At 36.8% G+C, this 13,822-nt stretch overlaps 2 protein-coding genes across 7 annotated transcripts in view; one reads left to right on the forward strand and one right to left on the reverse strand.

Moving 5' to 3' along the window:
* LOC111265792 (uncharacterized) overlaps positions 1-2,298 on the forward strand; it is a gene marked incomplete at its 5' end in the record, with an annotated part of 3,283 nt that extends 985 nt beyond the window's left edge. The window contains 2 exon segments of one of the 4 annotated variants that reach the window (XM_022842713.2): positions 373-512; positions 897-2,298. In XM_022842713.2, the coding sequence (XP_022698448.1) occupies positions 410-512; positions 897-2,155 (1,362 nt within the window). In that variant the 3' untranslated portion in view covers positions 2,156-2,298. 4 annotated transcript variants of the gene reach the window in all.
* Positions 2,299-5,320: 3,022 nt separating this feature from the next.
* Positions 5,321-13,822, reverse strand: part of LOC111265788 (VIP36-like protein) — an 11,036-nt gene continuing 2,534 nt past the window's right edge. For all 3 annotated transcript variants that reach the window (XM_022842710.2, XM_022842707.2, XM_022842706.2), the window contains exons 3-9: positions 13,289-13,490; positions 11,505-11,570; positions 10,841-10,932; positions 9,842-10,131; positions 9,348-9,469; positions 8,976-9,063; positions 5,321-7,333 (exon numbers count right to left, since the gene is read on the reverse strand). In XM_022842710.2, the coding sequence (XP_022698445.1) occupies positions 7,185-7,333; positions 8,976-9,063; positions 9,348-9,469; positions 9,842-10,131; positions 10,841-10,932; positions 11,505-11,570; positions 13,289-13,438 (957 nt within the window). In that variant the 5' untranslated portion in view covers positions 13,439-13,490 and the 3' untranslated portion in view covers positions 5,321-7,184. The remainder of the gene's footprint in view (positions 7,334-8,975; positions 9,064-9,347; positions 9,470-9,841; positions 10,132-10,840; positions 10,933-11,504; positions 11,571-13,288; positions 13,491-13,822) is intronic.

The raw sequence follows: 13,822 nt of genomic DNA on the forward strand, positions 1-13,822 counted from the left end.
ACGAAGGTAAACAGACTACTTAGTCCTCTATGATGATTTTATGACCAAAACACAAAGACCGAAGAAGCTGACTTTAATAGAAGGTAATAGTCTACGGCTTGATAAAATGAAAATTTTTTGAAAGGCGATATCATTACCATTGTTTGTCGAAGGTGCTATAACCGTAACTCCGTAATGCGCATTAAGAGTGCGCATTAAATATTGCTTCTGCGAAAAACTCAAAAGGGTAAAATCTACACTTAAACAACAACCTACAACTATAAAAGATTTTTCTATATGATACAAGGAATTTGGAGTTGTTACTCCGCCTAAAGGCCTTCGCCTAGAAAAGGAGGCAGGAAACAGCTAAAAGAACTGTCGGTTTGTTTTAAGCTCACAGGAGCACCGCAGCTGTATCATACTTCGAAGTATGAAACGAAACAACAGTAATAACAGCCATCATTATTACGGTCATTATCAAAAGGAAGAAGATACGTTGTTGTCTGTACCAAAAAAACAGTGCCGCAAGAAAGGTTGGTTATAAACTTATTTCCTACTGAGTTTTGTTTAGCCAATGGGTGATATGATACGTTCACTTGATTGCTTTCTTTGCCACAAGCAAAAAGCTGTGATAGCGACGTTTTTCAGCAAGAGAAGAAACTGTGCACGATAAGTGAATCGTTTTTGAATACGCACTTTAATTTTCACAGACTGTCTTATTAATTTAACTGTATTCCGTGTTGTGCATCCTATTATTATATTAGATAAAAAGCGAATGCCAGTTTTCAGATCCGTTATTTATACGTTCGAAGTTCACATGCCTCATCAAACGATATATCAAGTACCAGACAGAACAGAAACAAAAGTTTATCGATTTCGCTCATCCTACTTTAAGCTTAATTTGTTTTCTTTAGTAGATTCTACCTATTTATTTGCAGCCAGGCCGGCAGCGCTAACTACTAAAGGCGTATTCGGTATCGCACCTCTAGACTCAGCGGCGATAACCGATATAAATGACGTATCAAAACAGACGACGACCACAATGACAACAACGGGTATTTCAAACTCTACCCTTAATGCAAACGACGTCACTAGTTATGAAACAATAGAAAAACTAGAAAGCACCGGGAACGAACTACCGAACCAAAAGAATTTGCCTCATGATGAGCTTGGTCGTGTGGCGAAAGCTACAAAGCTTTGCGTTAACCTAACAACACCCTGTTCGAATATTCTACTCGACAAGCCACACTTTGCCATCCCAAAAAAAGCTGGCAAGAATGACCCAAGTTTACTCTCGCCAAAGATGAGCAAAGCCGATGCTGTAGAAATACTTCGTTTAGGAAAGACTCGACGAAGCTTACTGCGTTTACAAGTGCTTGTAAACTCATTGGTCGATTTAACGCTAGACAAATCGAATGACCAGATCGACATTAGCTACGTTCGGTCAGCAGTGCACTTCGTATTTAAGTTCCTAGCCGTCTTGCATGAACCTTCGAGTAGTAATGATTCACTAATGCGACTTGAAATGGGCCATCTTGTTGAGACAGGATTGAGAAGGACATTCGTTCTCGCTGAATTCCATCGAGATGTACGTGCTATTATTTCACAGAATGTTGATAATCTCATACTCGATGACTTTGGACGCTGCGCGCTTCGCCATTTGGCATTTCGCAACTTCAACTTTGCTGTCTTCCTTCAATTGCACTTGATTCATTCTATGGTGGATGCTGGCTCTAAGCTTCAACAACAACTGGCGTACGTGCAAAAATCAACACACGACAATCATAATAATAGATCGTTCGATATCATCTGGGGGCATCGACACCGATATCAGAGTTGTGCAATGCTTCTACTGAGCACGATGCTTAATCAGAAATTCAATCACAAGAGTGAAGAAAGACATCTACATTGTGCAAGAACGCCAGGCTTCAAAAAAACGACTTCAAACACGTCTTCTTCAAAGGATCAATGTATACCACCTAATAGCGAAGTTACGAAGCAATTTGAAGGATTCCAAGCAATTTACGAACGGGACGAAGAAGTCGACAACCGAACGGCCGCCCTCAACGTTGCGACTGAGCAACTTCGGCGACTTCATTTAGATCCGGCACAATTTCCATCTCTTCTTGTCTTAAAGAAAAATATTATGCAATATTTGAGTCCAGAGGCAAAATGAGCAGTAACTTAGTCTGACCTGTCTTTAAGTTACCATTGTTACATGGTCTGTGAAGCTGTACTACTATATTGAATATTTTAGAAAATAGTGTTATATTCAATAAAAATACTATTTTAAGTAATAAAAAAACTATTCGTGCCATATGGATGCGTTTATTATTGGATATTGAGGGCAATACCTCCGCAAGCTGTTATTTAAATTGACTTAAAGCTAAAAAGCAAAAAGTCGTGCCACAACGTACGACTTTCTGCTTTATTAGGTTTTACCAAACTTTCCAGACACTTCTTTTGTGTTACGTAGGTTTGCAAATTTTGTTCGTCACAAAACTTGCAAACTTGCGTGATGTCTATACCAAAATAGCCCGATGATTATGTAAAGTTTGGCCTAAATATCGTGTATTAAGAAGGTTGAATTTTTATGCTTTGACAGCCCATTTGCTTGAAGGCGAAACGCTACGCAGGGTAATAAAAGACGCAAGCAAAAATAACTGAATATATTTATATAAATCTTTCTTTGTGACAAATGAAATGCAAAGAAATGGCCTCAATATAGCATAAGTATGGTAGGCTACCTTAATATTTTTCATAACAGCTGCTCGTTCCAGGCAGTTTTTGGTCACTTTTTCGCGCACATCTGCTAATTCAGAAATAAGCTCTTGAATAGCGGCATTGTCTCAAAAATTGTCGAAGTATGCCTTCTTTTTAAGTACTCTTATAAAAAGATGTCGACTTGGTTCCGTCGCATGATGCGAGGGGCCATCGACGTCGCTCCGCCTGGAGATCAAATGTCCCTCGCTGAAATGAGTCTTTAATAGGGTTTACTGCGCATTACTGGTTACGCAGAAGGCTGGACAATTTAACCGAAACAGCATCTCTTTCAAATCTTTGTCAACAATTGGAGGTACAAGAAGTCCTGAAATCATTTGCTGGATCTTACAGATTTATCGAAAAAAAGACAGTGATACTTCTGGCCTACTTGTCGTATTAGACAGTGTTTTTGGGATGCAAGCCCAGTTTGTGGGTAGCTTGGAGATGCTTAATCTATGACAATCGACGAACGATAGATAAACCTGCTTTAGTATTTTGACGATTCTCCATGAAAACTTGGTGAGTAACGTATTTGCCTGCTAACCTTAGGGACACGTTGTGCTCTAGCTTCGAAGCCGGACATAGGCATACAACACGTTTCATGATGGCTGGGACCCAGCCGTCCGATGGAACGCCTAACAACGATGCCAGACGTAAATATCGAGATATAGGGCATTTTATCATAATGGGGTTACTTTCACTGTAGCTGCATTATTAGCTTCACGCATGATTTGCCAATAAGTAAAAACAATGCGTAACAAGATATTTACCCGTTTTATTTATTAAAGCGAAAGATTAAAATAAACTGAATTAGTGAACATTTTGCTAGTTCCAGAAAACACATATCGATATGTATTAATTGTGGTCGAACATCAACCATAAATACCAAAAAATCTCAAGTAACTCTTGAATGAAACTACTAATTCGCTAAAATTCATACTCCACTGAAAATATTAAAACAAAATTATTTGTTAACATTGATTGTGATGTATTTATATATCGTTGGCCAGACAAATGGAAATAGAGGAAGTCTATTTTGCTTGAAACAGAAAGATCTATCGAACAAAATGGGTTTTGAGCAGTTTCTCTATAAAAAAAAGTCGAGGTTAATGTGGAGATCTTAGAAACGGTCGCGGATAAAAGAAAGCGTAACCAGCAAATGCGTTGCGGGTTCAATGGTAATTTACGTGCTAGCATTTTTCTTTCAAAACTCACCATTTTGAAATAAAAACAGATTCCGTAATTGCATTGTATGGTCATATGTCAGCCAGTAATACCAAGGAATGAAATAATACTTTACGAAAAATAAAGTCTGACGAAGTACTTAACAGCGACACCGGACGTAAAACATGAAACATAGAGGCACAAAAAGATAAAAACAATCTAACATTTTTCTAATAGATATTTCACGCTTTAGCTATATTTTTCAAGAAATCACGTAAGAAATCAATTTTTTGTTGCTAGATTTTTCCATAAAATCTTTACAGTCAAGGTTGTGCTGATTCGAGGTGGCTGTTTCATTGCATGCATATATATACGTGATTGCGGTAATCGTCGCATCGCCGCTGTCGTAGCGTATACCTTCTAACAGCACGTAAAATCAGACCACCGGCGGTTAAATCAAAAATGTTTTTATAAATTATTCTATTGTAGTTTTGAATTTAATATCTCATTTATTTGTCCCTGTTTGTAGTAATATAATTAGTAAACCTGCAAGTTCCAAGTAAGCAACTTCGATCTTCAAAATATGTGTTTTTCAAGCCGAAAAAACAAAGATGAGGAGCATTTTTGGTTGTACTTGTCTGGGAGTTATCTTTTAAAGTCTGGCCTGCTTAAATTCGTTTGGTCATCATCATATGATGAGGGAAAACGTCCGACTTAGACTACCTTGCTTTGAAGACAAAAGTTAAAACAAGACCTTATGAAATACGCGTAAATTGAACCACACTTTTTATTTTTCGAAGGTCTTGCACGAAGTACGAATTGGAAAAATCATAGCTCTTCACCCGCCCCAATATGGGAACTTTTTCAGATAATTTTCTTTTATTTACGACATAACTCGGTACATGCAGAAATAATTTGTTCAATTGTAATTAAGGTCATCCCGTACACAAGAAATGCTTATTTTCGTAAACGGAGCTCAAAGTATAAGTATTTTATTTATTTATGTATTATCTTATCGTTCTGCATTTCATAGAAGTATTTACTATTATTTACTCGCAAAAAGATAAGAATCTACCTTAACTTAGATAGATTTGTATCTTTTTACGAGATAATGGGAATCCTCTTAAAAGCTGCAGTAAATAAATAACAACGGAATTTGTATATAAATAGTATTTTTTTTTTATTTTTCATCTTCTATTGGTTCATTTCTCGTTTATCTTTTCTGCCAGTGTACTTCTCTTTTTAATCATCACTTATATATTAAACCCTCAAGTAAAGGTACCTGGCTTCACATGGTATGTACGCCTATTACACACATTCACATATGACCACAGCTTAACCTATAATACACAATGGAATGACCATCTGTCTGTTACTGTTAGTATTGCCACTGTCATTATCAAAACACGTTAAACTCTGTACACAGTCGCACATCTGTTTTATTATCTGCTTCTTTATTCGAAAAAAAAAAAGGTCCACTATTGTATATAGACAACTTCGATCCTTTTTAAAGCCCACATCATTCTATTTAATTAAACTGTTACAAACAAATGGCACATCGAGGTTCAACTACTGAAATTATTAGAAAGTAGAGACAGCGATAGCAATAAAGATGCCAACAAAAATTAGATTAGAAACGCTGGCCTGGTCTAAGAGAACAAAGAACGTGTGGCGGATGTTCAATTTTAACGGTTTTGTCTTCATACAATGATTGTATCCCCCCCTAGAGGCTATCTCACTATTGTTTGCACTATGTAGGATATCATGCACTGTTTATCAAATAACGAACATTATATGATCCTTTATTAGATTATTGACAACGTTTTACAATTACACTGCACAGCAATATTGCCCCAACGCGAACGGTGTTCCAATATGCAAATCTTCTTTAGCGTAGATTATATTAAGATAACCGCGCAGCCGATATAAATGTATCGCATTGTGACTATATTTGGAACATCCCTTCTGTCTTGGTGGGTACTCCTGTTCGCATGGTCTTCTGGAAACCTGAATCTCCATGAGTGCCTTTGTGCACGTGTAGAATATTCGATAAATAAACGCCCAGTCCTTTTATTTACTGATTATCTTATGAGTTCTCTAACAATGCAGTATTAAGCGCAGGTAGGCACTCGCTCTGGTTTTTATTTATAAAAACATGCACTTTTGACGACGTGAAATTTAACCAGTCAGCCTTAGCACTCACACTGAATAAAAGAAGGCCAATATCAAAATTTCACACATTAATCGTATTAAATTTAATTAGGAAATTTTCGTACGATTACGTCCAACGGTGGCATCTCCTCGAAATTGCTACTTACACCGATGGGGAATACAAGCGAAGAGATAAAATTTCGTGACGGCATATGCTTTAGGGAGGAAAGCACTTTTCAAAGCTACTACGCCGTAATTAACAAGATTACAATTTACACCTGGCCTCGGTGATACCTTGCACATATGGCTGACGGGTCACTAGAAATAGCAAACCAAAGTACCTCCTTTCAGAAAACCGTTCCATATAGCTTATTACTAAGAAATAGCTAACTAACTGGGTTTCTCGCTACTTTTTATTTGTATTGCTCTTGTTCGTACGATAATACGACGTAGTAATAATGTCAAACAAGTTAGGTTCTACATTCATAGCGCACTGGGTTCTGGATACCTCGTGCCTTATTCCATTTTTTCAAACCACCAAGTGTACATTTTAATGAACTCCTCTAATAAAAGGCAAACCTCAATCTGACCTCTGAACTAACTGGTTATAGCAACTACAGAGCGATTCTCGTTTTCATTTTCTGACTGTTTATACTCGATAAAGAAAGAAGCGACTACAGAGACAGAAACGTCTTCATTGTTTGAACAGAAGCTGATGACTGAGTGGTCGTTAACTATCAATCATCACAAATTGCGAGAAAGGCCAGATTTCTCTCTTTAGAATATACGGTGAAAGCAAAAAAGTAAGGTTGGAAGGTGAACTAGATTTTTGGAGTGTACAGATGATGCCACTTATCTTACCCTTATTCCTGTAAGGTGCTGTCTTGCATTCAGGATTAAGGGTCGCGACGATTTTTACAAAATATCTGTTTTTGTTTTTCTTCCCTTTTAACTCGTGCTGTGAAGTCTCAAAAAGAAGGTCAGGCATGTTGCTTCTTCACAGGGTATAACGTATCCATAGATATCAAAGAATCGTAGCAGACGAAACTGTTCATTGTTGACAAACTGTTCCATACGACACAGCAAGAACCTCTATTATGCACCAAAACTCTTCACAACACTTTCTTTTAGTAGAATCGTTTTCTTGCGTTCTCTTGGTGCTTTTGGTAGAAATACCATCCACCGATGCCACAAAACATCAAAAATAACATAGAGAATAATACAACAAAAAAGAATTTTGTTCCGCTCATTGCTGGGGGTGGGTCATCGATGTGATCTGGAATGAATTAATCGAAAAAAAGACAAATGAGGGGTTTAGTTACCGAAATCGCCATTCAACTTTTCCTTTGGACGCATAACAATCGTGTTTAAAAAATTGGCATTTAGTTACTGTAATTTGAGTAGCCAAATATAGACAAATGTTTCTTGTGCATGTTCTTTTCGCAGTCAGACAGTACTCCATGGCAGAATGTTGCTGAAATCCTGCATAGATATCTTCGGCTAATTTCGAGTATGTTCAGGGTGCCTGGTAAAGACCGTATGTAATAGTTTGGTATATAAGTAATGATTTTTTATTCGACAGTAAGCGCTGCGTTTCATTCGAATTCTAGCAAAAAAAAGCATTATATATTCGCTGTCACTTTCAGGACCTTTCTTCGTACTCCGACCAATTTATATATATTTAATAGTTATTTCCTTCCAAAAGTATTCTTTAGGTCTAATGTTGAAGATCTCTTCTATCCAATTTTGGGAATCACTTTCACTGTCAACTTTAATTTGCCGGTGATTGAAAAAGTTGGTAATTGATCTATCAGACCGACAGATGCTTCAAGAAGATAGTGAGTGCAAAAGAACGTTCAATTCAAAATATCTCATGGCGGCTTTAACGACCGTTTTTTATGTCCGGCCTAGTATCGTCGTGGAAAGTAATAAACTCTGTTTTGCCCTTGCGTTGAGTCCTTGCCGTATAGCATGATTCATTCCATCCAACTAAAACATCTCTGAATCTTTATTGACCGTTTCGTTCTTCTGAAACATTTCACATGTATGCCTCTAGTATCACTAAATAGAAAACATTTTTTTTTCAGGTAGCAATATCTAACTCTGCACTAGGCGTATTTTCCAAAGTTAGTCGTTACTTTTTTTTACTTCATATTGCCAAGGAGATATTATTGCTTGTCTTTCGTAATAATGCTATGTGAGAGCCTATAGTTGTACTACCATGTTGCTTAGTGCCTAGCGAGATGTTGGAAGACAACGTAACGCAATTCTCCATGCTCTTTTCACTTAGCTCATGAAATATCCAGGCTTCTAATATTTGAATTACTCTCATAAATTGAAGACACGTGCTCATAGTCACATCAGCGCAGTGTCTGTCTTCTTGTCCAATTCAGGAGACGTCCTCTAGTTGTTTTGTTTTGCAAGCGCTTTTAAACTATCCACATCGATTTCGGATGGCCGATTGATACGGGGCACATCCTACTATTCCAAGATGCAATTGTTAAATTTTACCAGTCACATTTGGGTTTTCCTTTCGATCATAGACCCCACACCGTATACGACACGAATATCCTAGGCTTGTTTTTCAGCAGGGATATCCATCTTTGGAACTGACCTTTTCACTCCAAGAACTTAGCTCATTGCACAATCTTATTACGGCAGATTTACGAAAAAAAAGTAGGCACTTTCGAATGGAATAAAAAGCTATCAAACAGTGAAGAATAGAAGGGGAAAGGGAACACCAGATAGAAAATCATCATTACTTCCGTACCAAACTAACATATGCACAACGAATATCATAATTTCGCATTACTTCTATTGCTCACTTTAAGCCGGCTGCCCACTGCATTATCTATTAAGTGTCTCCAATTGAACGCCACTCCCACGTATGCGTCAGAACAAAATTTATTTGACGATACCTCTGTGCGGGGCGAAATGCTCTGCCTGAGGCAAAATGAATTCACGTGCTTCCACCTCCCCTGCATCATTTCCATCTAGTTCAAACACCTAGAATTGAATAAAGACCAACAACGTTAGTTGCACAATACAGCAAATCTGAGAAATCTTTGCTCTATTTAAATGGTAGGGTATGAACCAATGCATTTGTCATATCTGTAGGCTTATTAAAATGTTAGGTATTTTCATAGTCGAAATCAAAGCACATGTTTATAATTTCTGATAATATGTATTCGTGTTACAACATTAATTACCACTAAGATTATCACTAAGATCATTATATGTGAACTTTTTAGAGCGAGCTTTATAACGGCAATAATGTATGTCGTACTTACCTTGATACCAATGACATCATGGTTATCAGATAAGTCTCCAGTGGCTGCAGATACCCCAAAGTGATATTTTGTAGGTAGTCGAACCCCAGAAACACGGAAACACTCTTTCCACTCTTTTTTGCCTGTCAAGCGAAGCGCGTAATAATAAAGATGTTTATTTTTTACCTTAGGATTTTCTTTTTGTTACGAGAAAAGAGTTTTAGAATGAGCGTTTAGATTTTTTAGCCCGACGATTAATGAGTAGTGCTTCTGAGGCTGTACATTTGCTTCCTTCGAAAGTCATAAAACAATTATTATGGCATTACCATAATGTAATTCGGATTTATTGCCAAGGGATCACTAAATTTGGATGTGCAAAGAAAGGTATATCGCGACAAGTAAATTGATATCTGAAATCTGACATCTTCAAATTAGCAGTATAGTGGGAAAAGATCAACAGTTCCATGGTCGGACCACCATTAAATTACTAAGCATCATTCGAGTAATGCACTCACCCATGATGTCGGTGGACACTACGAGAGTGTCATGTTCATAGCGGATTGACACCGATGTATCATATTCACTATTACGAAACTTGGCTTCACAGCCAGCTAATTCCGTATGAGTTCCATCTCTGTCATGATCATAGCTCAGTGATCCGTTATTTACCATGGCACTGATGTATGGATGTCCGTGATTATGGTGTCCATTCTGATTTGCGTATGTATCAAGGAATATACCTAGTCCCTGGAAGTGATCCCGAGAGCCAAATACGGGGCCCGGCTGCAATGGATCTTTTGTGTACCTAATAAAATTTTAGATATTATTAGAAACGATCAGCGAGTTTCCTCAAATTTATAAACTCTCATTAAAACAATCATTACGACCAAAGAGTAATTGTTCCCTACATGATGAGAAAGTACAGCTTTGATTTTAGTCCTCTTTGTCATAGCTTTTCGTAGTACCTATCAAAAATTTTTATCTATGCATTTTTAGTTGATGTATTCCCCGGTATCATTTGTGATCCGAAACATTGGAAGCCGAGAGTGACGGACAGTAGCACAGGAACAAATTTATACGTCACTGACTGCTATGCAACTCCCACTAATTGATACGGCTGTTCTATGGAGAGTTTTGTTACCCGAAGTGGAAATTACAATAGGTTGCCTACGTCACCTCGTACACAGCAGTTTATATTAGGATAAATTGATCCAAGACTCACAAAGGATGGCAGATCAATTTAACTTTGTAGAAATATCAGCAGATTAGCTTTCGTTGCATTCAGAGTTGTCAAGAACGCCACGAGAAGATACAACGAAATGTTTGAATGAAATGACGCTGTGATAGGTAAAATACAAGAGTATCGCAAGAAAACAACGACGGAACTCAATAGCAATTCTCCTATACTTTTCTCATATCAATTTAATGTATGGAACGAAACAAGAACTCTCAGTACTTAAACTGAAGCAAAAAAAGAGCATGTTTTTATTATAAAATATATTATGCATACTTACCAAATTGCAAATCCGTCACCATAAAGGTCCTTTCCGCTCCCGTAAACTTTGAACTGTATTTGAATCTCCCAGTTGTACATTTTCACAGGAACCTGCGGGTCGGCAGTTCTAAGTTACGTTGACTGCTAGGGTGAATGTTACATTATATGCTGGCCATATGATACTATTAATGATAGAAGTAGATACAGCACACACCAAGTAGATAAAACCAATGCCACCAGCAAAGTCTACGGATGGTATAACAATTTGTTCTGCCATTGGTTATTGTCTTTGATCACGCTTTACGCCTGTGCTAACCATGTTCATCGATGCCCGTATTAATGTAACTAGTATAACGCACATTACATTTATTTGCTCAAAGTAAGTTTTCTGATCCGCGACCAAAAACAGAGTGGAGCTAAACGAGTACTAAACAACAAAATATGACAATAAAAACATCTACATCTTATAGACCCATTGAAACTGAATAGCTGGAGCCCAAGTTGCTTAGAATACTACAAAGCACCGTGAGCGTGCGATTCATAAAGCTTATAATACTGCATTATCGTAACTATAAATTCAGTAAAACACCTGCAAGGGTTATACAATTCAGCTTTAACTCTTAATCATACATATGATTAATGGGTTCTGTCTTTAAACTACTATTCAAAAAATATTAAATTACCTTATTCCAAATAGATCCCTGCTGGGATTGACTATCCCTCGTTAATCGAATGTAATTAGATGATACCTGCGGACAGAAGAAAGGTACTTTTATAACCTACTGCATGGTAATTTCCATAATGAACGGCTTGTAAAAACGTTTGACTTGCATTTCAGATTGAGCTTTAATCTGCCAGTTCCTTCACTGGAACCGTTAAAGGTAGCGACTTTTATTTAGACCTGTGATCCAAACGTTTTCAGTTGACTTCAGGAAAAAATTCGGTATATTTATCAGAAAATTAAACTTTTCGATGAGTGCACTTTTGCCATTTAACCTATTGAAGTACAGCTAAGGAAGATATCTCTTGGTATCTACCGACCTCATTTCAAGTTGTTTAATCTTCTAGTATGGAGCAATCCACTTTGAAAGATCTTTTGAATTCGGCAATAGGAACTATAGAACATGGTACATCGCAGTTACAAGGTATTAAGTTACCCCTATATCTGAGAGAAAATGCGTTACAAACGAACACTCATATCTAGTCTTGTAGTTTTTGTTCGCAATTTCATATCACGAATAAATATATAAACAACAATATTTTCAGTCAGGTTGTCGACAAGTAGGACGGATTCGTAGAAGCGGCACATTTGCAGATGAACTAATTATTAATATCCCTGAAGAAAAGTAGTCTGCACCTGAAGGTAATAATGGATAATCGTTGAAATTCATTAAAGAAATATAAAGTCCTTAGCGGAAAATGGTACAGGCTCCAAGGAACGCAAAAAACCTGAGATATATATATTTTATACGGTGACAATTTCCTTTTAGTGTCTTGTCATCGGGTACTCTACCGCAGAGCTTTCCTTGAATAAGCGTTGTAATAAGCACTGTTAACAATAGTATGCATCAAAATCGGAGACAAATGCTGACTACAATTGCGTAGCAATTCAAACGGTATAACAAAAGGAAATATTTATACATTAAGCAGACGTAATTAACGTACTTTGTACTTTTAAATTATAAAGATAGTTAAGGCTATCCGTAAATCTATTCAGTGGCAATAAAAATCAGAGACTTTTAGCCCACCTAATTACGTTTTGCGTTCAGACGAACAACTGCAACCCACAAGTTGAAAGATGCGAAATACGTTTGTAGTTTGAGTTTTAAGTTTTTTTTCATTTAGTGGCAACAAATATACTCTACCGAAAACTAATGTATAACAGCTATGTATTTTTAAAATAACCTACAGATTCATCAATGTTTTCAGCCAAGCCTTATCAGTTAATATTCACTACGAAAATATCAATGCATTTCATACGCAGTAAAAATCTTTCGTGCACATTTTGACATATTAACATATGTACGATTTTATAATTCAAAACGTCAAAAAAAAAAACACAAAAATCATTCTAATGTAATGCTGTAATTCGGCTAACCAGAATAAAGATTTAAAAACTTATGACAAACTAGAAGCTGTTCCAAGAAAACGCTACGTCATTGGTTACTCAATCCAGAAGTAGATTGATTCTAAATGGATTTGCGATCATATTTCCACACACGCTATTCTGTCAGCTAATAGTAGAGACATACGCCGCTCAATCGACTAGTATTTCCAGAGAAGCAAAGAACTGTGGTAAGGACCAAATGGTGTCTGACCTGTTCAGTATGCTTGTTTGGTGTGTACCTCTGTAAGCAATTTGTTTATTTTCCTATAATTACCAAGAAACTGTGTTGCATGACATCAAAAAATGAGATTCTGACTTTAGAGCAATAAGAATACGTTATAAATAGAATTTACAACAAACCATTGTCGTGCCAGTGAAGTCCCAATTAGGCATGTTCATCCCCGAGCCTTGGTACGGTTTCACCAATGAATGCTCCTTCTTCATGTACTGCCGGTTCCAATCTTGCGCAAAACACCCCCATGCTAAGAAGAATATTACTGTTTTATACATTTTCCTAGCACACACACGTAAAGGAAGAAACACACCACTTGCGCGGCAACACCTGGAAGTCAACAACACTTGCTTAATAAAAACCGTTATAATGGGATACAGTTTTTAATCTTTAGTAGTATGATTAGACAGATGACACTAGCTGTCCATTCGGTACAAAAACTAAAGTAAGTAAAATGATAAATTATAAACTGTGTAGAAGAACTAAAAGTGACCTATAATAATGGTAATGATATATATACATATGGATAAGTTGGCATTTTGACATGCTCTTTAAATTAATTGTTATTAAATCATGTACTTATTACACCTAGTTGAGTTAAAGCGAAGATAATAGACCATTAGTAGGCAGAATGGGTCATATTTCGTTTTATTAGATTATAT

The sequence above is a fragment of the Varroa jacobsoni genome, unplaced genomic scaffold (assembly GCF_002532875.2).
Source record: "Varroa jacobsoni isolate VJ856 unplaced genomic scaffold, vjacob_1.0 scaffold_1010, whole genome shotgun sequence".
NCBI classification, from domain to species: Eukaryota; Metazoa; Arthropoda; class Arachnida; order Mesostigmata; family Varroidae; genus Varroa; species Varroa jacobsoni.